This window comes from Myxocyprinus asiaticus, chromosome 43, assembly GCF_019703515.2.
Source record: "Myxocyprinus asiaticus isolate MX2 ecotype Aquarium Trade chromosome 43, UBuf_Myxa_2, whole genome shotgun sequence".
NCBI classification, from domain to species: domain Eukaryota; kingdom Metazoa; phylum Chordata; class Actinopteri; order Cypriniformes; family Catostomidae; genus Myxocyprinus; species Myxocyprinus asiaticus.
Window position 1 is genome coordinate 17,473,582 of NC_059386.1, and position 26,131 is coordinate 17,499,712.

General features: G+C 37.3%; 1 protein-coding gene across 4 annotated transcripts in view; it reads right to left on the reverse strand.

Annotated features, from left to right (window-relative positions):
* Positions 1 to 872: 872 nt before the first annotated feature.
* The window catches only part of LOC127433199 (cell adhesion molecule 2-like), a 648,459-nt gene continuing 623,200 nt past the window's right edge, over positions 873 to 26,131 (reverse strand). For 2 of the 4 annotated variants that reach the window (XM_051684922.1, XM_051684920.1), the window contains 3 exons: positions 20,991 to 21,101; positions 9,084 to 9,206; positions 873 to 8,535 (listed from right to left, as the gene is read on the reverse strand). In XM_051684922.1, the coding sequence (XP_051540882.1) occupies positions 8,417 to 8,535; positions 9,084 to 9,206; positions 20,991 to 21,101 (353 nt within the window). In that variant the 3' untranslated portion in view covers positions 873 to 8,416. The remainder of the gene's footprint in view (positions 8,536 to 9,083; positions 9,207 to 20,990; positions 21,102 to 26,131) is intronic. The other 2 variants (XM_051684921.1, XM_051684923.1) reach the window with 2 other exon arrangements.

Sequence of the window (26,131 nt, forward strand, 5' to 3'; positions counted from 1 at the left end):
TGATTTTCACAATGATTGAAGCTTCTTGCCCTAAGGGCTGCTGTCTTACTTCCCCTCAGGGGTCTGCTGCTTGCTTTATCTTTCATAGTTCTCTCTGTCTCCACACTAGCAGCCATATCTGCATTATATTACCCACCAGCACATTCTCCAGCACAGGAGTAAAGAGTAGGCTGATAATTTTTTTTTTGTACTTTTTTTTTTTTTTTTTTTTTAAGCTGAATTACTGATTCTAATTAATTAAAGATTAATTAAAGTAAAGAAAAAATAAAATTCTATCATCATTAACTTTGTAAGCTGTGGAAATCAAAAGGAGAATATTGAATAATCGTCACACAGCTGTTTTTGTATTTCAAGTCATCAATAACATTATATGTCATTGATTCTTGCGTGTCTCATGACCAAATATCAAACGTCAAATTTCAGTCTGTTTGTCACACAAAGGTATCGTATAGCTTAAAAAGACTGGGAAAATAGTGCACAAATCGAATGGACTACCTTTATGATGGTCTTTTTGTCCTTTTGCGAGCTTGACAGAACTGTTGTTGAATGGAAAACAGCTGCTTCAAGATTCTCCTTTTGTGTCCAATAGACAAAATAACAGTATAGGAGTTTGGAAACCCATACTTGCATAAGACATTTATTCCTATATCATATTATTCATATTTTGAGCCAATTTGGAAAAAACAAACTTTCGGTTTTGATAACTCCTGTGCAGTCTGTTAAGGTCAAGACATGTTAATGACCATACACTGACATAGTAGAAGAAAACTTTAGTTATGTACATTATAATGAGGCACTCGGAGACAGGAGCAAATTTAATGGAGGTAATCCAGAGAAAATTGTTGTATTTAGACAGTAAGAAAAACAGTAAGGACATTTTTGGTATTTCTTTATTTAACAATTTCATTCCATACATGTGAATTAGGCTTAAAATTGAATTTCGAACCAACTAAATACACCAAGGAACACAAAAAAATGAAAAGGAGTTTTCATTTCAGCTTGCTACAAGAAGCACAAATCCCTTCGTGTTCTGAAGCCACTATTGTTTCAAGAGCAAGGGAGGCTGTTTTGCTAATAACCAGGTATTCGATCTACCAGTGCACAAAATGCTACCCACTACATCTGCTTCACCAGCACGCGGAATATGTTTGTGACATGAGAGGAACATGGTGTCCTGCAATGAAATTGAAGTAGCACTTTTTTTTTTAAACAGTTTTAGAAAGTTTATCTTGTACAGTTCATCTACAGTTTCTGGAACAGTGCGCTTTGTGTTTTTGGTGCAGTTGCTAATTCTAGCAAGGTCAAGCGAAATTTTTTGAAAACAGAGTCTCCTTCAAACTATTTGATCTTGACCTACATGTAGCCGGTCCTTACTATGGCAACTGTCCTCTTAGTGTAACACATTACAAGCTAAATTAGTGAGTATCTTTTTCTGGTCTAAAGTTTGCAAGAGATCATTATAGCAACTGAACAGTGTTGCTTTATTAAGCAGAGAAATGTTATAATAATATTCAGATTATCTGTTTACAGGGTTGGTATACACTGGAGATATGTGAAGCAATACACATACACACAGTGACATGGAAAAAAATACATATTTTTGACTTTCAATATCTGATGAAAATAGTATTATATAAATAATGAGATTATTGAATTGAGTGTGATTGTAATGAAATATTTGGACCCACTTTATATTAAGTGTCTTTAACTACTGTGTACTCAGGGTTAGGGTTAACAGATAGATAGGTTAGTGTCTAACTCTAATCCTACTCCTAAACCCAGCCGTACCTCAACCTCAGTAGCAGCAAATGTGAATCTTTTTTACAGAACAACATGTAGTTACACAATAAGTACATTGTATGTATTTTAATGTTAGTATATACTAGTTAAAGACACCTAATATTAAGTGAGACCAAATATTTTAAAATGCAGCAGTGTAAGATTCCGCAAATAAAAAAATGAACTGGTATGAGGTATACTTATGTGTATGTGTACGTCAAGTTAGAAAAAAAAAAAAAGCCAAACAACTGATTCATACCTGAGATGTAAGTTATATAATTAAGTGATATAACTGGTTGAATTGGTGGTTTTTGATTTGCATACAGACTAATTGATGCTGTTACAGCTAATTTTCTAGAAGTATTGTATTATACATAAATCCTTGCACAAATAGACTGTATTTTTATGTATGAAATATAACCCCAATCTCTTTTCAGTAAATGAAAAGAAAACTATTTATTGTAGCATTTTTACATATCACCATGATTTTGCAAATCACAACAGTGCATTGTAAAGTAGATGGATGGGTAATACAGTTTATCTTCATTCTATCTCTTTCACAGAATAAAATACAGCTGCTACTTGCTGAGTTTAGTCCGTCAGAAGGAGATATGAGCCATGTGTCTTATGTGAGCATCTGGAATAATATAGTATTTTTATTTTTTTAGATGATTACTGTCAGAATCCAGAACACAGTACAAAATAAGTCATACTTGCGCACTCAGAAAATATGGTCTGTATTTGTAGAGTTGCTTCTTGTATCTCTTGTGATCAGCTACAGTAAATATACTGGAGCTACAATGGCAAACAATGTACAAATTACAAGGCAAGTATACAGGTGGTCTGATTATTAACAATCTAGAAATGCTTTAGGTCTGGAGGGTGGACCAAAAAAGTCAACTTGAAATGGCATTCACAACTCATTTTACTTCCATAATTGGATAATGGATCATAGTCTCGCCTCCAAATTTGGCCCTACTGTGCCGAATCTGACAAACTGCACCATGCAGCGAATGTTCATGCCCTGAAAATGATCCCGCTGCGTCTTTAATGTCACATCCCTTTTAATTCTGGCTAGTGAGTAACTTTATTTGCAAAGTGAAATAATGTAGTTTTGGTCTCAGTAGTGTTAGAATTAGAAATATTTGAATGTAATTCCTAGTAAAATGTTTAGTTCAAATAATGTTTGCTCATGTATTGCACTTGAGCAGTGTGTCGCGCAAAGTTACGCATGCATTCAACTGTAGTTCCAGCTTTGGCCACTGGGGGCAGCATAAAGTCTGAAAATAGAGACTGATTTATGATTGATTTTCTCTCAAGATCAATCTCCATGTATGTTATATGTGAACAGGATATGCAACAGAAAAAACTTGATTTTAAACTCGTGTGACCCCGCGTACACATGCGTTGATTTTGTATTTTGACTTTGCTATACACTACGCATAATTTAAATTCATGTAAACTGACTGATATCAGTTAAGAAGACTGTGCTTTCAGTAAAGGGTTAAACTTTGATGCACCGAGTGATGTGACAAAACAACATGGCGCCGACCACAGCGGAATTTGTTTTTGGGAGACATGGCAACAAAACTACATCTGGTAAGAAACCTAATTCAGTTTTTACATTGAAACCTATTTGAGTCAAAAGATTAGAGTCTCTAGTTTCATCCGATATGCCATTTATAAAATTTGAACATTTTTTCCTTAGAAATCCTATATTTACTGTGCATTATCACACTGAGAATCAATTGGTTCATCCAAAAGCTGAAAATATTTTGCTTTCAGAGGCTTTATACGGAGTTGGGATGAAAATAAGGTGCATTTCGAACTATTCTAAGACCAGTGCATACAGACAACACACTGGAGGTTGTCATTCACAAAATAGGGAGCAAGACAGCATCCTATAGCTCTCTATGCAGCTAAGTTTATTCAACCCAAACTTCTATCAAAAGTTCAGTTTCAGGCTACAGATGATTTTTGAGCTACTCAACATGTTTGGCAGACATGGGACAATGGTAATCAGAATTTGTAATGTATAATTTTATTTTAACGTGGTTGGCAGTGATTGGATGATGCTGGCCATTACTTTGAATCAGAATTAATTATGCTAATTTCTGATGTAATGTTTCTATTGTCTCAAACATGAATAATCAACACTCCTGGAAACAAACAATTTGATAAAAAAAAATCTGACTTTCTATAGCTTGGTATTATTGAAAATTTCACAACTTAGTCCCGCTGTCCACATATGTTCGCTCTTTTTTTTTCTGCATGTTTATTAGGTGCTACTAGTTTTAAATCAAAAAGGGAAATGGAAGATTAACAAAGCAGTCACACTCGGGTCTCAGGAGGTTATGAATTGACTGGATGGTGAAAAGTGGGCATTCGATACCAAAGGCAAAATTGTATTTCTTTGGGAATACATGCACCGATGAATCGTTCACAAAAAGACCAGGCATGTGTATTTATAAAGTAAAAATGTCAGTTTTGACTTCATGTATGTTGTGATGTTTTGTGGCGTAGTTTTAGCTATGAACACTTAAAATTCCTTTGCAAATGACTTCTAGGTTAACAATAGCTAAATCTGGTGCATTAAACAAATGAAAAAGTGAAATGAAGTATACAAATATGAGGTGAAAATATAACATGCAATGTATAGAGGAGAATTTGAAGGAAGAAAAACAAACTAAAGTTTTCAATGAGACATGAAAGCCCACAGACACAAAACACAACATGCAGCTCTCACTACAAACACAAAGGCAATTATGGTGAGAAAAGAAGCTGATTTATTTGTTCTTAGAAATGTTGAGTACGTCCTGTGACGGGTCAAAATCTAAACAGTTGGATATATTGTCTTGATAATAGCATGTGATTTACTGACCACAAAGGCAGCGTTAAGGTCTGTGTCACAATCAGATAGACAAGTACCAAAATTGTAAGCAATCATTATGCAGATAGACAGTATCGAGCCAATCTACATAAAGACCGAGAGAAAGTAGGAGGAAAAGATAAATAAAGGGAATCTTGGCTTCAGCAGTAGTATCAAAACACATCAGCGACTATGTTTCATTTCGTAAGGCTTAAATTAATTGATTTCATTGTGTGACTGTGCACTGATAAACATTTTGGCCTTAATGAGTATGTAATCCGGTAACACACAGCCCAGTGACTCTGTTAAAGGATACCATATTCTTAACCATTAATACATTCACACATATTAGGGATATATGTGACAAGACAATTACATCTGAGTTAAATACTTGTATATGGAAGTGATTATGTGTTATTGTCATGCATTATGACTAAAATAAAAACATGATTTGTAGATTCTACTGTGATGATAAATGTAAAGCTTGAGCATCTATTGGTTCAGTGATATCTTTCCTACGTGAATACGACAGACTGTGAAAACGACTTAACAGTAAATGCTGGTAGCCAAGTATGAACATTAATTTTCATCATTTACAGCGAACATCATGTAAAGGTGTTTTAAATGCTAGAATTCTCCCATTCAACAAACACGAAACTTTGCAGTTTTAAGTATATCCCATTACTCTCACAAATGCCGTCATTCTTATTGAGTGGTTTTCAATTAATAAGTAAAATTAAATTTACATTGTAAGTAGAACAAAAAAATCTTCCCCAATATTTTTTTTTTTTTTTTTTTTACCAAAATGTGATACTTATACAGTATATACATGCCTTGAGCTAAAAGGAAAGGTTATGAAGTTAAGAATCTTAAACTGACAAATAGGATTGACAAAAAATAATGTTTTTTTTTTGTTTTTTTTTTGTTCCACCAATATTTAGATCAGCTAATATACAAACTTGATGGAATTAGGGATCCCAAAGTCTAACAACAATTTTCACTAGTTACCACATTTAGCAGATATATTATACAGCCTTAGCAAGGTTGTCTATTCATTGTAGAAATCAACAAAAGAACAGAAATAAAGATACTGTATTCTCAAAAACACTTCCCACCATTCATCAACATAATGAAAATTTGGTGACTGTAAAATATGTATTGATGTGTTTCAGTGATAAAAATTTAAATTTCAGTTACTTTTGTCTCGTGAAAATCATCAAGGTGTTCCATCACATCAGACCTCGTTATGACTTGGCGTTAAAGAAATAGTTCACCCAACAATGAAAAATTCAGTCATAGTTTACTCACACCCTTATGTCGTTCCAAAACCGTGTGACTTTCATTCTTATGCGAAACACAAAAGATGTTATAATTAATAACTCAGTCTGTCTTTTTCTATAAAGTAGCAGTGGAGAGTGTCTCACTTTAAAGCTTAAAAAAGGACCCAAAAGTATCATAAAAGTAGTCCATGTGACTCCTGCATCATATCCCAAGTCTTGCGAAGGCATACGACAGCTTTTAGTGAGAAACAACCCAAAATTTAAGTCATTTTTTGATTGAAAAACATGATATCCGTTGCTCTTTCACAGTGCTTAAAACACAACGTAGGCCACTGTGAAGAGCTTCTCTTGTAGCGAAAGTCATATGAGTATGGAATGACATGAGGGTCTGTAAATTATAAGGAATATTTTTGGGTGAACTATCCCTTTAATGCTGCTGTTCCACACAGTGAGTTGACTTGTGCTTGTTTTTCCCTTAGCCTAAACCTCACGCTGTGGATCAAGCAGGTGGGTGACAAACACTGAGCTTGTTTTTGGTCATTGTTATTATAATGTACACTGCCTGGCCAAAACAAAAGTCGTCGTTTGGATTTAAATAAGCAGATACTTAAGAGCCTATGATTGGATCATTATTGCAGTCATTAATATATTTCAGCTGGCAACAATTATTTTAACCCTAACTGAAGCAATGTGTAGTTTCTCATTTCTTAAACAACCATCTGGAGGCAGTGTTATGATCTGGGGTTGCTTCAGTTGGTCAGGTCTAGGCTCAGCAACGTTTTCCGGCAATAAAATGAAGTCAGCTGAATACCTGAATGTACTGAATGACCAGGTTATCCCATCAATGGATTTTTTCTTCCCTGACAGCACAGACATATTCCAGGACGACAATGCCAAGATTCATCAGGCTCAAATTGTGAAAGAGTGATTCAGGGAGCATGAGTAATCTTTTTCACACATAAATTGGCCACCACAGAGTCCTGACCTTAACCTACTGAAGGTCTTTGGGATGTGCTGGAGAAGACTTTACGGAGTAGTTCTACTCTCCCGTCATTAATACAAGATCTCAGCCAAAAAATAATGCAACTCTGGATGGAAATAAATGTTCTGACGTTGCATTAGGTTGTTGAAACGATGCCATGACGAATGCATGCCATAATCAAAACTAAAGGCGTCCAATGAAATATTAGAGTATGTGACTTTTTTTTTTGGCCAGGCATTGTATGTAAAATGTTGAGGTTTGCATAAAATGTTGTTTTGGATCACTGATGGGCTGTTAATTGATTTGACCAATGAGATGGAGCCTTAAGAGCACTGAAATATTGTTGCACACAACTTTTTTCTTTTTCTTTTTACTTTTACATCTCTTCTGCTGTTATGAGATTTCTCATCTTTGGATCAACGGTTGTGTAAACAGCTGAAAGAATGAAATATTGTATGTTTCCCGCCTCTTTCATCGCCCGTGGATCTGTTGTTATGACAACGCTCTGAGCACGGGGCCATTCAGTGCAGGAATATACAGATAGGTGCGGAACCAAGTTTGATGAGACCCAAGCGAAAAGTGGAGATACATCATCATAGTACATCGACACGATTGGGCTGTTCTTTGCTTGCCTGGATGCTAACCGAACCACTTTAGTTTATTTGGTGACCAAAGTTAAGCTTAAATACAAGGTGAATGCTCTGTGGTATACACTAAGACCTTCTGTGGAACTATTCATTTACTTACCAATCTCTACATTTCAAGTACAAAATACTGATTTTAGCAATAGTGTGAGCTGTCAGTTTCACGTCATTTAATGATAATTTGGAGAATGGAGCATCTATACGTACCGATAACAATATTAACACCTAAAAATCAGCAGAATTAAAAACGGAACCTCCCTCACTAATTCTGAGTATATTTTTACTACTGTACATCGTTTTTTTTTTTTTTTGAGAAATATCACAATAAATGGTTTTTGCATGAATCACAAAAAAAATAAAAAATAAAAAAATGTAAAAACTATTTAAAAAATCATAACAGAGCACAGAACATTTGTAAAATCATAACGCTGAAGATAAAAAGCAAGCAACCAATCAGAGGTCTACAGAAAAACATGAAGGCATTGACTGATATTCAACAGACGTGTGTATTTAGGCACTGTAAGAGAATGCGGGAATGAGTCCTTTACTGAAAGATGGCTGCAGATTATTTTTCTTTTTTGGATGTTTAACATTTGGAGATTTAGGACTTTTCACTAATTTGGGGTGTCTTACAGCTATGTAATGATTATAAAAGGTAACATCTTCAGCAAATAAGTCACCTGTAAAAAGTAGCAGGTGAGATTGGAGAGCTGTTATCGAAAAAAAAAAAAAAACAACAACAAAGGAAAGTAAAAGTGTGGAAAGAAGCTTCCTCTGCTCTCTGAAGGAGTTCCTACATGGTGCAGGGAAGCAGGGGAGGAATGAGAGAAGAACGAGAGGGGAGCAGAGTGCCACTTGCAGTCTAAATGAAATACTCTTTCTTCTCTTCTGCATGTGCGTTGTTGCCATCGGCATTAATGATGGCTGTATCTGCGTCCGGGGCGTCGTCCGCTCCTTTGGCCTCGTTTGTCAAATACGTGCCTGAACAAAACACAAGGTCTAGATTTAAAAACCAACACGATTTTCTAAATGTCACTGAAACTTTATGATACCCATTTATGTGTTCCGTATAAAAGGAAACATTGTCAAGGACAAAGTGGCAGAAACTCAAAATGGCAAGTCAGTGTTTGGATAATTACTATTTTGAGCATATTACTAATATAAGAAATGCTATTTAGCTTGTGATGTCTCTTTTAGTAACACATTTTTAACTATAATATGCATATATAACATTGTATAACATATTGTGTTTTATTGAATATGTAGAATATGTAGCATCTGCATCCAGAACACAATATCCAGAAACTTGCATTTTGCACAAACAAAATATTTGCATTGCCTTGATATCTGCCTTGGTCTACTACACATACACAATTGTATTATTTTGTTCTGCCTTGGTCAACTCAATCCATGCACACTACATTCATGTTTACTGTAGGTGTTATTTGTTTTACTTTCGTGTATTTCCAATATCTCAGATTACCTGTAAAATTACCCGAGTTTTACTGAAAGTGAAGGGAAAAACTCACCTTTATGCCGGGCCAGATAGCGTCCCAATACAACAATTAAGCACAAAGTAACAAAAACGACGACAGCAACTACTCCTCCAATCAGAGCATGATCTGGCCCACGTTGCTCCAGGGCATTAGGATCTGTAAAAAGGGACATGGCGAGAGAAAGAGAGAGAGAGAGAGAGAGAGAGAGACAACTTAGTTGGCAACCTACACTTTGTCATTTCATCATATTTTGTTACCTTCTTAAGTAGGGCTGCCGAATTAATGTGTTAATTTAACGTGATTAATTATATAAAAAATAATGCAGTCATTTTTTTTTTTTTACAGTTAATCATGCCTCCTGACCTGTGTGTATATTCTGTAATAAAAGTATTTTCCTACCATTAGAGCAATTCAAACTTGAAATACATGTAACTTAAAAAAAATTCTTTTTTATCCCTTTTCTCCCCAATTTGGAATGCCCAATTCCCAATGCGCTCTAAGTCCTCATGGTGGTGTAGTGACTCGCCTCAATCTGGGTGGTGGAGGATGAATCTCAGTTACCTCTGCATCAGAGATGTAGTGCATGTGGATGCTTCATGCTATTTTCCGTGGCATCCACGCAGAACTCACCACATGCCCCACTGAGAGTGAGAGCCACATTATAGCAACCACGAGGAGGTTAACCCAACGTGACACTACCCACCCTAGTAACCGGGCCAAATGGTTGCTTAGGAAGCCTGAGTGGAGTCACTCAGCATGCCCTGGATTTGAACTTGCGACTCCAGGTGTGGTAGTCAGTGTCTTTACTTGCTGAGCTACCCAGGCCCCCGTAACATGTTTTTTTAACGATACACATCATACTGAAATATGTATTTATAATATATATATATATATATATATATATATATATATATATATATATATATATATATATATAATGTTTTTAATTGATTAATACAATTAAATAATCATATGCAATTAATTAAATTTTTTTTAATCGATTGACAGCCCTACCTCTAATATACACAGAAGGTTGACTACAGTTTATTTAGTTTTAAGTAAAACAATTTTCTCCTCTCCTGTTTATTCATCTGTACTTAGGGCTTTTTCCAGACTTTAAAGTGTCCTAAAGATCGGTAGAGCCATATGGTGGTTTGACAGGGATCCATGCATGCCCAGATAGAAAGTACAGAGGAAGACAAGAGCCCCACAAGTACACACTGGCTTTGTACCAAAAACTAATGAGCTGCTTTCAATATTAAGGTGTGTTAGGTATGCTCTGTGTGTAAAGGCTGTTTCAAAATACTTTTACCTCATTTATCTCAAATTATAAGGCTGAATTGCATGCATCAATTGCACGGAAGTCAGTTGCAGAATGCACTGCAGTAAGCCACAATGGCGGACGAAGCAAGAGAAATTTTGATTATAAATGTGTTCATAGTTCATTCAATATTGAAAAGTATCTATAAAAATACCTAAATCTTTGTGCCATGTATATCATGCTATGTGTAGTATTGTGTCATTAGCTTAGCAACATGCTAACACAAACTCTATAAAAAAAATAAATAAAAACAAATTGAAGTCGAGTCTCCCATGCGTTTTCTGTATGACACACTGAGCTGCTGCTTATGTAGAGCATACCAAACCGGTCACTTATGGGGTTCCACTTCAGTTAGCATGCCACCTTTGAAGGCAGCTCCCTATGGATGCAGTAGACAGCAAGGCAGTTCACTAAATTTGGGAACAAAGCAACTGTTTCCCCTGTTGTCAGCTACCCATAATTAACAAAAACACAGTCAATCAAAAACAAGACACTTGAGGCTTTGACCAGGGTGTTACATGATACAAAACCTGCTCTCCAAATAGGCCTCTGGCTGACCTCATCACATCCACAGCTGACCACAACCACAAACAACAAATTAATGACCAGACAACTCTGTAGAACCTTCAAGCATATTGCAAATTTATAATACAAGCCTGGTCTTATTTCTCTCTCCGAGCTGTGGTTCTTTATTATCTCCCTGCTTAGTGCTATTTGGAGTGGTATATTATAATTGACAGCATGCATTGCATCTGCCACAGCGTTTGTGTTTAATCCGGGCTGTGCTTTGTGCTGCTGGAGCTTCCTAATCACTGCCTGCAATTACTGTATCAGGCGCATAAAGCTGGGATAAACTCAGGGCCAGAGAGCCATTCAAACACTCCATCAGCTCTCATTTTAGTAATGGAGAATTCCACCTCGGATCAGCCTCGCCTGGGAGCCACAGAATCTGTTCCATCCCTTTGATTGACATCTCATAGATGCTCTCTCTCCCTCTCTCTCTCAATAATATAATTTCTTCCCTTTGTTGTGTTTACAGGAGGACTATAAAACCTACAAGCTTCATCTGACTTCCCAGTGACAATCAATCACAATAAAAAACAAAATTTGTGCAGATCTCTATTACCCTTTTATCGGCTCGCTGAAATATGAAATGTGGAATGGCTGCTTGTATCTGACAGGCACATGTTTCTGAATTTCCAACTCTGAAAGGCTGCGGTATTAAATTCTATAATTTTTTTGGACATCAATAAATCAAACTTGAGCCACAAAAAGTACCTCACTGCAGGTGCAGCTGATTTTAGTTCAGCCATCTAACAGCCTGTATTTTATCTCTTTGACCAACAGGCTCCTGGTGCCCAATCTGTAACCATTCCACATGTGTTCCCACCACAGAAAAGTTTGTTATGGGCCGGAAAAACTCTCTCTGCACTAGCCCCTTAAGCATGCTAGTTTCGAACCTGGAATGTCAGAGGTTGGGGGTGGGATACAACACGATCAGGGGTGGACTGGGAAGAGAAATTGGCCTGGGATTTTACATAGAAACTGGCCCAAAAGTTGTTGTCCTTTTCTACATATCGCTGCCTCCTTCGGTATATCACGCCGCTATTTTGTGGCCCATTCTGCATAACGTGGCGGCTCATTTCAGCTTATCGCAGCCAATTCGGCCCATTTCGCAGCCGGCCCGGCTCTCCCGATGGCCAGTCCGCCCCTGATCGGCCCCAAAGTGCGTCAGCCCACCGGGAAAATGCCTGGTATGGTAGATTACCAATCCAGCCCTGAACACGATCACATGGGAAATAGTTTCTGCAACCTGAAATCGACCCCATTCTACCGTGTTACTGACAAGCGCCATCTCCCATTTGACATTTTTGCATCAATTCCGTTGTGTTGTGTATCTTTTTCTGTGGCACTACTGATAGCCTATTGCATGAGTCACTGAAGGTTCTGGAAACCAGGAAGTAATTGAGTTCACATAATTAATGATTAAAATGTCAAATTTTTACTCTGATGTTTAGAGTTAGGGTTAGGGTGTATGTTTAAGAAGAAGTGGATTGGGGTTGACTATTACATCATTTACAACTAAAAATACAACTAGAAGGCAGCTCCCTATGTATGCAGTAGACAGCAATGCAGTTCACTAGGTTTTGCAACAAAGCCACTGTTTCCCCTGTTGTCAGCTACCCATAATTAACAAAACTTCTACAACTAAAATACAATCCTAATCACTGCCATTTACAACTAAAAATACAACTAGTTTCCAACTCATTTTTGGTGCCACTTTGTGGACATTTCACCCTAAAACTGGAGTTCACATTTGCTTACAAGTTCAACAGCACTTCCAGCTTTGGCCATTAGGGGCAGTGGTTTTAATTTAGGTAAGCTCTTACCGATTTCAGCGGTAGAACTTTTGGCTTGCTGTTGCCGAATTCAAAGTGAGATCAGTCTGTGGGATAATGTCTTACCTGCTTAAAGTTTTCAGAACAACTCAGTATAGCTGGACTGATGCAAAACAAAACTTAATTGCACAGAACTAAATCGCTCTCATTACAATAAATAAATGCAGTCTCCAATGAAAGCAGCCATTAATGCATTCAGTTGTACTCCAGCCACTTTATTTATAATACTATACAATTATTAACAAATATTATATGTGAATTTTTTAAGTCATATATTTACAGTAACTTCAGACAGTTCAGACAACTTCAGACATCAAAGCCAGCTTATTATCACATGAAGATGCTGAATTGAATTACTTTGGATGTTAAAACATGTTCTAAGAAAACCAAGAATAAGACTCCAAAGGCATATTTGTTTGTGGGCAGGTTATGCAGCAAGCAGTCAGTGACATCATTGTTCGGCTCTCAAGTCAGTCGAAACAAGGGAAGGTTCTGAGAGAGGTTTGCAGATTCCCAAACTGAGCACCAGTGATGAACCAGCTTTGGCACTAGCACCATATTGGTGGAAAAGGGATATGGTCAAAACAAATTCCTGGCAATGCCTTTCAGAATATCTGTACTTGTGCTTGTTCAGACAATGTTGTCCCTGAATATAAGCCTTAAATCTCAAGTACATCCTTCTGTGTTGTGATAATTAGCCCTCACCTGTCTTAGCTCTATTTTTATCATCGTGCAATGGGGTTGCCGTGTTAAGAGCTTTCCTAGGGCAAGTCCATTGACACTGTGTAGGGTCTGGTAATTTCTAACTATAAGAAGCATAACTTAAACAATTAGAGAGATGGAGTTATTTGGGTTATTTCATTAGTCAAAGCCCAAGAATAAAGCTGGGCTCATATAGGTGTGTACTGTCCCATTCCCCTTTATCTTTTTCTCTTTCTTCATTTCTCATTTCTTTCTCTCTGCTTCGTCTGTAAATCTACACCAACTAAACTCATCTGAGCTTTTTGTCCATAGACATACTCTGGGTTTAACGGAGTGGGATCCACAAGCAGAGAAGTGATATGTTTCCTTTCCCCTAGCACACATTATCTTTTAATAAGGCTTGCGACAGTCCTTCCCTCATGATTTAATATTGCAGAACTGCACGCAAATTCCTATTTTAATATTTATAATTTCTTCCCCCGGCCCCAGCATTGTGGGGCTCTGGCAAATTTAACAAATTAACGGAAGTGAAACTGCAGAGCTCTGATAGTGTGGGGTAAAACTCGCCGAAGGCACATGTGAGAAGGGGCTTTCAATCCAACTGTGGCTAAACAAGGCTGAAAACGGCAACAGCACCCAGCACACGCAAACCCCTGCAGTCACATTAATTCTTAAAGGAACACTTTGAGAGGAGAAACATGTCAGAAACAGTCTCTTGACAAATCCACATGGCACGAGGGGTTATGAAGAGGCCTGAAGGGGGCAGAAACAACAGGTTTGGCCATATTGCTCTCTTGTAAGGATAACATTTCAAGGTGAGCATTCCTATTACCTCCACATGCTGACTCGAGCCCTTGAGACTTGTTACCGTATTGTTACTGTAATCTTGGAGATATTTGTATAAATGCCTTAAAGGGCGATGGTGAGCATGGCCTGAGTGCAAAATGGATGTAGGAAAGTGAATGTGAATGCTTCAGTGATCTTCTTTACATTGGTGAGCTATTGAAGGACAGCAACAGAGAAAGTGCTGAACTGGAAAGCTTCACCTTCATGGTACAATCAAACACTGAAAATTAACATTTACAGGGGACCGGTGATGTGCTTCCAAATCGAAAGGTGCAGAAGAATTCTAAAAGAATTACAACATATCAAAACACCACACTTGTTCTGAGAAAAAGTCTATGCAGAAGGCACATTGAATGGAAACCTCTTTATAAATGGCCTAATATGAAATTCCTGCACAAGCTATTCAATGATATTTATCATTTGATTGCTGTATGCATGATTGGCGCAGACTCTCGGATTCAAATGTTCCAACACAATCAACTGGAAGCAAACCAAATTACGCATAAATTGTTAAACGCAGTGGAATGGGAAGATGCCGTTATTAACCAAATTATGAGTTTAAGTGTGAGCTCATTAGACTTGATTAGAAACTCATCTGGAAATTAAGCTGTTTACCAAAGATACATCAACATTTGTCGGAGACTCTGATTTCTAATTCCTCTATGTCTGATAGAAAATAAGCATTTCTCCAATTTAGATGGTCTCCTAGCAAATTCAAGACACACAATAAGGTTTACAAATAATGCCACTAGCATCAACAAATGGAATAAAAAACTGACTTATTAGACCTCCAAAACACACACACACACACACACACACATATATATATATATATATATATATATATATATATATATATATATATATATATATATATACATACTGTATATACATGCATACATAATCATATAACTTCATATAAAAGCCAATTTGCCAAATTTCTATTGCACAGATAGATACACCTACAAGCCCCCCAAAACAGGTTAATAAAACATCCCAAGACGGTTTTACGAGTGTTTTACTGTGTCTATCAAATAGTCTAAACCATGGTCTCAACCAGTGTTGGCTGCTTTTCCAGTTAATGGATTTTATAATGTCCTTTCTATCCGAGAGGACATATGACTGTTCAGCCTCAGCATGAGGATTGTATATTTCCTGTTCTCTCTCTGCATATACAGGTTTATTTAAGAGGACATCTCTTCATGACTCAGCCTGCAACAGAAGCCATCCAATTAAATCATATTAGGGTCTCTAGGACTCCGTAAATAAGTAAATAAAGATGCATACTGGCTTAATGCACTGTTTAATAAGTCAATTATTCCACATTTTCTGCTGAGATATAAAATGTGACAATTTGTGTCTAATGGAAAAGCGGAACTTTTACCAGTCAGAAACAGAAGCAGTTGGTATCATGGGTCCACATGTTTGAGCCCAATCTATATGTCCATGGACTTTATTCACAGTAGCGCCATCTTCAATTTTAGATGGGAATGACAGCGAGGTTATGAGACTGTCTCTTCAATGGGTTGTACTGTTGTTTGAAGTGTTTTTGATTGTTCTGCTGACAAACATTTAAAAAACATCCTACCGAGAAATTTCCGATTGACAAATTTTCCAGAATTGTGGGAAATTAGATGTGAATTAGGATCTTTATACTGTACAGCTTTAAACAGTAGATGCCATTGAAAAGACTTCAAGTCTATCCCTCACAGCCTCATTTTCATTCACGCCAAAAATCTAATATGGCGCTACTGTGAATAAGGTCTATAACCGTTAATAGTCCAAACCAACCATCACATTCACTCTAAGTGGTGATCAATCTACTTTTTTCCCAAAAAATATTATTGTGAATAATGTAACCAATAATATAAATTCTTGGCAGAATATCGATACAGTGTTGTGAGGTGAGGTAAAATATTGCTATAATTTGAATAATCGATTTCCCCCTACCTCTAATGCAGTCTTTATTCAAACACAAAGAAATAAAATAGCAATTTGCCCTATCCACATCCCTTTGCACAGCACAGCATCCTCTGAAATGGCCTGCAAGCATTCAGAAGGGTGATTTACCTACCGGATGTACTTGATAGTTGATCTTAAGCCAAACGGGGGCACAAGGGACCGCTGAGTTGGTCAGCACGGTTTAATTAGATTTTCAAAACAAATTACAGCTTCTAATTGTGGTCAAAAAAGGTAGGTCTTATGAGAGACACAATGATTGAACCCAAATAGGGTGAAAAAGAAAACAAATACAGGTGATATCCACTGAGAGGCATAAGCAAGTTATTAAAATGATTTGGATTGTGTATTGCAGAGAGGGTCAGTGTCCACTGAGATATTACATGGTAACATTCGTAATTAGGCCATCATACTTTAAACTTGATCTGCAATGAATGTTGAGGAAAAAAAGAGTGTTCATTCGGGCAAATTAGAGCAGCTCGAGGCTTTCAGAGGATTACTTAAAGTGTCTCCTTCCTCGGCAACAAAATTGATAAGGCAACTGTTCTTCGTAATTCATATTCAGTGGCAGAGTTTAATGATTTTGTCTTTTTTCTTTTCTGATTTATTTTAAAGTGTTACCATAAGTCTGCCCTCGACATGACTTAATGTGACAGATCATCAATAACCACGCTGCGTAACTGGGGAAAAAGACCTTTGCATTACATTTTAATTCCTCCTGTGTTCTGTCACTTTCAGAAAGGTGAGGTAGGCAAGCAGTCGGGACTGCTGTCTCAATATTTAACTGACCCCCCAGGGACACGGCAGCTGAAACTTTGGCTTTATCCATTTAAACAGAGCAGGTTTTTGCTGATGTCCTCTGGCAGACCCTCAGAGGAAGTGCTTTTTCATCCGAGAGTATCTCTTAGCACCTTATTTGTGGAGTTAAAATCAATAATTCTGCTATGTTTGTTATGTACTTAGAAATAATTTTAATCGTTCTATTGAGGATAAATAAACTACATGTTCAAAAGTATGTTTACACCTCTTTCTAATGAATGGGTTTGGCTATTTCAGGCCTCATCATGTGGCCATATTCCAAAATCTAGTGGAAAGCCTTCCCAGAAGAATGGAAGCTGACATAGCAGCAAATCCTTATTAATGCCCATGGTTTTGAAATTAAACGTTCAACATATGGGTGTAGTGTTTCGGGTGTCCACATACTTTTGGCCATAAGTGCAGCAGAATGTATGACTGAAGAGCAGCCTATATTTCTTTCACTTTTTACGTAACTCTTCTAAGTTGAAACTTGGAGTTTCTGCTAATCAAAATAGCTAGCTGCTCTTTTAAAGAACCCACAGGGTCGTGTCTTGATGGTAACCTTTATTCTGCCCTAACCCTAACCCCTAATCCTACCCTTAACCCTGACCCTGACCTTGGTAGCAGCAAAAGCGAATGCTGCATGTTTTGCAGAACAAGGTTTACCATCTTGCACCAAAACAGAGCTACAAATATTCACCTGACTAACTCAAGGAAACTAAACAGAGTTCTGAACTTCTAATAAAAAACTAATTGGATCAGCAAAGCCTTCAAAGGCAACATATTGCTAGTGGACCAGGAACAAAGTGTTGAAAATTGCAAATGACTCTCTGTGGATTGCTCATTTGTTTGCTTCTTACTGGGACTAAAATCCATGACCGAGGCTGTATCCAACCCATGATAGACAGGCCATGTCTGCTCATTATGCTCCTGTGGTGTGGCCATGTTGTGTAATTGCTTGGTTTCTGGTCAACGCTTCAAGAAACATATGTTCCGCTCCACACCATGAGATTCCTAGCAGGAGGCTACAGTAACTACCGGCCATGTTTAATGTGACTTATTTGACGAAGGGTCTTGGAGGAATCCACAATGACCTAGAGTGGAAATAATAGAACCTAATTTGAAATAATAGTTTTTTTTTTTTTTTTTCTCAACCAACACACTTCAAAGACTTGAAAACTTGAGTCCTAAAACAAATTTCCCCTCCCTGTGTTTATGTCTTAAGAATAAATCCAATTAAGTTGGGTAATTCTTGGCAGATGCTGGACAAGTTGGGAAAGTTTTGCTATAATTTAGCAAAATTGATGCGCTTTGTTTCTCTCCCTTTAATTTCTGGCCTTGGCTAATGAACCCAAATCCGGACCCTCCCTAAAACAGATGAATTTCTACACTCTCCTCTCCCTGTCTAGAAACAAAAGGCATGATCAATCATTATCCCTGTAAAAGTGTCTCGGTGGGATGATAACGGTGCGGGGGGCAGTGGTGGGGGCACTTTCATGCTGATTATGAAAAGTGAGCTATAAATATTTTAAAATTCTCAGCATCCCTAGTACCTTTCAGCCTCATAAGGTCACAGCTAATTTGCAAGCCATAAAAATGCATTTGGCAGATTTAACAGGGACGGGAGACACTCTGATGGCATCGTCTGGGCCCCGTGCTTCTTTGGGGAAGAGTTATTATTCCCATTAAGCCTGGCAGAACGGCGAGGCCAGAAATTCGCTGCTGGTACGCCCCCATTGATTGCAGGCAGGAGGATGAGCTGCTAATGCATTTAGAGAAATAAGCTCTGTTAACACCGTAGACTTTCAGCACTACAAGCTCAAAGAGAAATTCTCATCAATGGAGGCCAGACGTGCGGCAGAGTTTTTTTTTTTTTTTTCAAAGCTGACTGCATTAAACGGTTGAAACAGATTTTGTTTAAACATAATGTCTAAAGTTATATGTTACAAGATACGCTTCAGGATAACTTGGCATAAACCTGGGAACTACTGAAATAGTCAGAGACTGTCAACATCCAGGTTGCTCTGATACATACGTAGCTGGATCAACTTTAATCTTTGCCTCAAAATCCCATGTTTATGCTAAATTATGCTGAAATGTATGAGGCTAACCCTCTAATCCACATTTAAAGACCCCATTTAATCTATATTTTTCTGTTCAGGTATGCAAGCATACTCCTAAAAGTTGACAAAATTAACTTTCTCATCCTGGAAAACAAACCAAAAGTTTTGATGACTTTTGCACAACACAGATTTTAGTCAAATTAAATGCTCTCTAAAATGAGAACGTCCCTCCCCCAAATACCACCTGCCACTGAATAGCAAATATGGTTTATTGCTATTATGTAAATACAGCTAACTGGCTTTTTAAACATAAAAAATGATAAGCTCTTCAATATTTCCTGACCAAACTTCCTGTTTTAATAGGAAATGCATCAACACAGGAAAGACAACTGCGCTCATCAAGCAATTTCATTGGGTCTTTAAAGACTGGGATCCTGAACTGTTTCTTGATTCAATAAGTCATAAAAACATTATGCTAATAATACAGATATAATATAGATAAACCCATTAAGCCCTCACAGTTGCACCAAGCAGGGCTGTACCCATGACATTCCAAAATAGGTCAACATTCCAATGACCTTATGGTGAATCTATAGGGAGTGTGAATTTTAGTTACGCCTTATGAATCACATCGTCTATATTTAACTAAGGCATTCATAAACAACAAATAAAACCCTGATACAAATTTTGCACAGCAAGGATCTAAAGAACAGTCACGTCACAGATATGCCTTCAGGCTTGGCCGCACAGGCTAGGGTAGTATGACACTTCTAGTGAAAAAGTGGAACTTAACTGAGGGGAATTGTTGTGAAATCCCTCTATAGATGCACTACCATCACCCAAGGATAGAGAATGATCAAGGTGACCAACCATAATTCCATCTAAAACAGAGAAATAAACGTCTCACCTGGCTCATTAAAGCAGAAGGTCACCTAAGAATGAAAATTTACTCTTACGCTGTTTTAAACCCTTAAGGGCCATTCAGACCAAATGCGTTCTTGTGCAAAAAAAAAAAGAAAAAAAAAGAAAAAAAAAAACCTAGATGCAACAAATGGAATGCAGGTGTCTAGAGACATATTTTTAAAAGCTCTAGTTCTGTGTGACATGGAATGTTAAAAATGCCACTCCTGTACGAGACATTGAAAAAAGTAAGACGTGATGCTGCAATGGTCAAAGACATCCATCTTCTTTTATTGTGTTAACATAGATCAAAAATGGAAAAAACAGGGCAGACAGACACAAAATGTGTGTTTGGTGTGAACAGTTCCTTGTGTTGTTATGTTGATTTTTTTACAGGGGAACACAAAATGAGAATTTTGAATAATATGGACAACAAACATGGTGCGTTTATGGTGTTTTTTGCCCTTTCTGGAACTGTCGTTGTATGGAAAACAGCTGCACGAATGTCCTTTAAAACTCATTTTTTGTTCTCCATAGAAAAAAAATAGCAGCATTTGGGTTTGGAATGATATGTGGGTGAGTAAATAATGACAGACGTTTCATTTTTGGGTGGACAATTCCTTTTATATGGAAGTGTGGAATGAAGAGAAGGAAGCAGACAGAGCTCAAACTGTCATGCCAAAGATAAATGGATATGGGTAAGATGATAAAGAACACACGTAAAGGGATTTATGGGGGAAGGAAGAGATAGGACCTAAACAAGGAGACACAAAGGTGAAGAGTGACCGTAGGGTACTAAAATGCTCCTATCCAGATGTAGCCTGGATATGTCCTTGGAGCTGTAGACCTCAGAGAGTGAATACTGGCTTGGGGTGAAAGAAGAAGAGATAGAGGGAGGTGTGTGAGAGAGACGAGGAGGAAACGGAGGAAGGGAAGTGAGGTTGTACAGTACCTCTCTTACCGGTGACAGCAGGATTGAGGTTCTTGGAGTCTAAGGGACCTGTAGTGTCTGGGTGGGTGGGTGCAGGGGGAGTTGTGGATGGTGACGGTGTGGTGGGGGCATCTGTCGTACGCAACAAACATCAATGACGACAAACACAAACAGAAAGGGACAAACAAAAAGACAAAACAACAACGACAAGGGGGAAGAAAACATTAACATAACAATGGAACAAATGAAGCAATAGTTGTATGCAGACATCACAAGCAAATAAAAACTGAATGGGTTTAATTCAACAATGTAAACATGAATACACTATTGAAATAAACAACACTTCATATAGTGCACCTGACACTCAAGAAATGTATGTTTTGGTTTCCGATGTTTACTGGTAATGGGAGTTTGGTTTGTGCACAATAGCCTATATCAAACCGTTCAAAATGATAGCAAAGTGACAATTTTGCACACAAAATGGTTGAAAAGGCAAGCCGCATGCAGTGAGAAAAGCATCAATATTTGATGAACCATCAAAGACAGTCAGTAAAGCCGACATGCTCGAGAAAATGTGGGGAACACAATCACTGTAACAAGCCTTTTCTTCTTGAGAGTATTCACTAGAGTTATCAGGGCTAAGACACTGAAAACATGTATTTTTTGGTCTTGTTTTCCAGTAACAATATCTAACATCCTTAAAACAAGGTACATTTACTTGAGAAGGAGAATTGTATAACATAAGTTTTGTTTTCAGATAGCATATCTTGAATTAAGTTCATTTTAATTTTAAAGGTATATTCGGGGTTTACTACAAGTTAAGCTTAATCGACAGCATTTGTGGAATAATGCTGATTATTACAAAATTCCTCTAATTTCGACAAAAACTAATTTCCCCCCTTTTCTTTAAAAAAAGCAAAAATATGGGTTACAGTGAGGCACTTACAATGGAAGTGAATGGGGCAAATCCATATAGCCAAGTATAGCAACAAGACAGTGTGATAAAAATGCGTACTAATGTTTTCTGTGTAAAGTTACTGTATATCCAATTTTACAACATTGTTGCCATGACAATGTAACACTGCAAATCCTAAAATGACTAAAGACAATTTAAACAACTTTACAGCTCAAATAATACATGAGTTTTAACAGAGAATTAATGTAAGTGCTTTTATAAAATTATAAGCTTCACATTCCTGCCTATAAACCCTACAAAAATTGACCCCATTCACTTCCATTGGCGATTTGTTTTTTGTGGTAACCAATATTATGCCACAAATTCTGTTGATTGAGCTTAACATGTATTGAACCCGGAATATCCCTTTAACTATAAACCTTCCAGTTTTACTGGAAGATAAGACAAAAACACTTATTAAGAAATGTGTGTGTGTAAATATATATATATATATATATATATATATATATATATATATATATATATATATATATATATATACACTGTAGTGTTGGGTGTAATCCAAACAGGAGAGAACATAAATTAGAAGGCTTTTCAATTCTTAGATCACAACACTTACAAAAATGTACCATGGATTTGTAAAGTCATTGTGAAGGAGAAATATGAGGTCATGAGTGTATAGCTTGTAACAATGAACAAGCAAGAAATAAAGACATAATTTTGCATTTGTTGAGTGGAAAAGTATAAATTATAAATAATTTGTAAAGTAATCTGATTACAATGTTAGAAAAATAATGATTAATTTGTAGTGCATTACTATTTTTAAGTAACTTACCCAACACTGTATATATTGCACTGATGCACAATATGATATTTTCAAGTGCATCTTTAAAAATGTAAAAGTGCACAGATGTATTGTATTGTTACCTGTACTGTAACATTTCAAGATGCAAGGTCATTAACTTAAAAAATCTTCTTTAGCAAAAGCAAAGTTCACACCAATCCACATTAATCTCATATAACTTCAAGGCGCAATTCAAATTGAGTGATTTATGCTTTTAAAAATGCCAGCTATCATTCAAGCCTCTTAATCGCAACTTTGGTTCCACAATCAGCTTAAGACTGGCAGCCGTTTTGCATGCATAAAGCACGTTTAGTGCAGTGATAAGGACAGGAGAGGAGAGTTGGACTCAAGTTGATAAGCTACATCACCAGTCTGCCATTGCACTAATGGACTCAAGCAGACAAGCGGAGTAATCCAGCTGATAGCTCAGAATTTCACAGCGGCCAGCAGCTCTGGCTATCTAAAAATTAGACAGACCGCAGGTTCCAGAAGCATACGTTAATAAACAGCAGCTCAAAGCTCAAGTAAAAGTATGTTTACAACCCTGCCATCTGTCAGGAAATGAAAATTTGAAATCAAAACATTTCTCAAATCTCCCTAATAATACAATCTCATGCAAAATCTCATGCTTTGGCAAAATTATCAGCTATGTACATATGTTAAACATATACATATGTATATATATATATATATATATATATATATATATATATATATATATATATATATATATATATATATATATATATATATATATCCCTCTCTCTCAAGAAGCCTACCTCACTGACATGGAGGCCCCTGCCTGGAATACCATGTGATTGGCTGCATATTGAACAAGAAGAATCGTTGCGTTTCTAATCGACAAAATGAAAGACAGAGACCATTGTATTGTTTTGATTTTTGTGCTAATTACTGATGGAAGGACAGTAAAATGGTTTGCCATTTAAAAAAAGACAATAATGATTTCAGACAAGATGCTTTATATTTGTAATGCCCAATTAGCTTTTTATTCCTACAGAGAAGGTGTCAGTTTTATAGCATCAACATCATTAAGAGCTTTGGATCACCTTGTTGTTATAGTGTCTTGACATTTCAGTGAGCCAATGACTGGACCCCTACATTGCACCATAACGGCTAATTAAATCTTCTTAAGATGCTCTGCGAGAAGTGACAAAAGCCGAGATTGAAAGAGATAAGAAAGTAAGAGAGAAAGCAAAGAAACTTTTGGAACCTAGAGAGAGCTTTTTGGAGCCTGAAGGGGTTTAAAGTCAAGAAGGCAGAGGCACAGGGGGTAGGGGTTTGTGAGATGCTGTCGGCTTCTTCCGCTTGATTCCCACAGTCATATCCGTTGTGAGCCTGTGAGCGTATCCGCACAGCTGCCGTTGATTACAGAGACAGCAGATGTGGATGCAGCGTAGCCTCTAAACCTCAGGGTGTGGATAGACTCATGCTTTGCTGTTATGTGTTAAGTGGAGAGTGGAACTCATTCACTTTAAATGAAGTCATTGAAGGACACAGAGAGGATCTGTGGCTTGCTGCGTCGTTGCACATGTTTTGCGTAATATTTGTACCGCAGAGGTAATTATACTTTGCTATGTGGTTGCTAGGGTGTTCAGAGTGGTTTCTAACTGGCCCAACTAAAAAGAGCCCACCCTTGAAGGTCCTGATATACTTCCGGGGAAGTTCTTCTTCGTTCTTTGTTCAGGGGAAGAGTAGAATTTGTTTTAACCACTCGATGATGATTTAAAGTAATATGTAGCAGTGTTTCCCCTATATGCATTTTGCAGCGGCGCTGCACCACTACTGAATTATGAGCGCCGCTATTGGGATTTCACATGGTTCAATTAATATTCTTGACGCAACATAACGCTTGCCAGCCCCAGTCAGCTGTGAGCTTTGTACACTGCGAAAGAGACCCCACCACACACACACACAAATACATGCACAAACTCACAGTGACGTCACAGCATAACATACGTCAAACTTGCTTTATTTCAAGTGGCCCGTGAGCTCATTTCTGAAACATAGGATGGCAGGGGATCGCAACGTTTCACTGAACAATCAGTTAGCACTTTCCTCATGAATATTAATGAGCCTTCCCCTGTCATCTGTGTGTTTTGGAGCTCATTTTGCTCACTTCAAAAGTGGAATGAAACAGCGCTACACGGATCAATTATCAACACGGCTCAATCTTGGATAAAGCAGCACAAGGGCAGAGCAGACTATTTTAAATGCGCTTCTGAACCAGTGAGATTCACAGTGGGGATTGCGAAACCCGTTTGAATGCGGTACAGAATTGTCTGTTGCAAAATTCTTATGTATCGGTAATGAAACTAGTTTAAACAAACAGCCCCCACTGAATGGCTCTGACAAAGAAAACAGGAGAGAACATAAATTAGAAGGCTTTTCAATTCTCAGATCACAATGCTTACAAAATTTTACCATGGATTTACACTATGGTAGTTAAAATTATAATTTATAATTATATTCATTTATCACACATTTGCACATATACAGTGAAATTCTTTTTTTCACATATCCCAGCTAAGCTGGGGTCAGAGTGCAGGTCAGCCATGATACAGCACCCCTGGAGCAGATAGGGTCAAGGGCCTTGCTGAAGGGCCCAACAGTGGCATCTTGGTGGTGCTGGGGCTTGAACCCCCAAACTTCTGATCAGTAACCCAGAGCCTTAACTGCTGAGCCACCACTGCCACTAGTTTCTAGCTTCTAAATGTATTTAGACTGCAGTTTTTTCATTACAAAAATGCCATAGTTCTTATATAGAAACCATAGTTACTAATCATGGTAGTGAGGAGCCATGCATGGTTTTACCTATGGTTACCATGAACTATTACAAATAGAATTGTTAAAACTATGAATATTATGGAAGAACTATGGTGCATTTTCATAATTATGGACCAAGCCATCAGTTTTCCAAATCTGTACTCTTGTAATGCTCTCTGATTGTAGGAAAATGTAAGTTGTTTTGTTGGCCTTCTGAAATTCCAAGACATGACTGTAGTTTTATCAGTAGGAGCCTGATGAAAGGAATCTGTAAAGAAGACCCAACTTAGTCACACTGTCAGAATATTTCAATTTAGCCCTATTTAAATTAAGAGTTCATTTTTTCCACAGATGTTACTGTTGATAATATAATTTCATCTGCATCCCAACTTCAAAATCAATGCTGTACTGTCAAATATGCATTTCAATGCACATAAAATTGAAATTATTAGTAATTGCTAGGGATGGAACGATACCATTTTTTCTCTTCCAATCCAATTTCGATACCTGAACTATCAGTATCGGTCGATACCGATCCCGATACCAGTGTTGTTGTTTTTTTTTTTCTTAATGAGTTTAGAACATCTATAATTCACTGTGTGGAACTGACTGGGACCT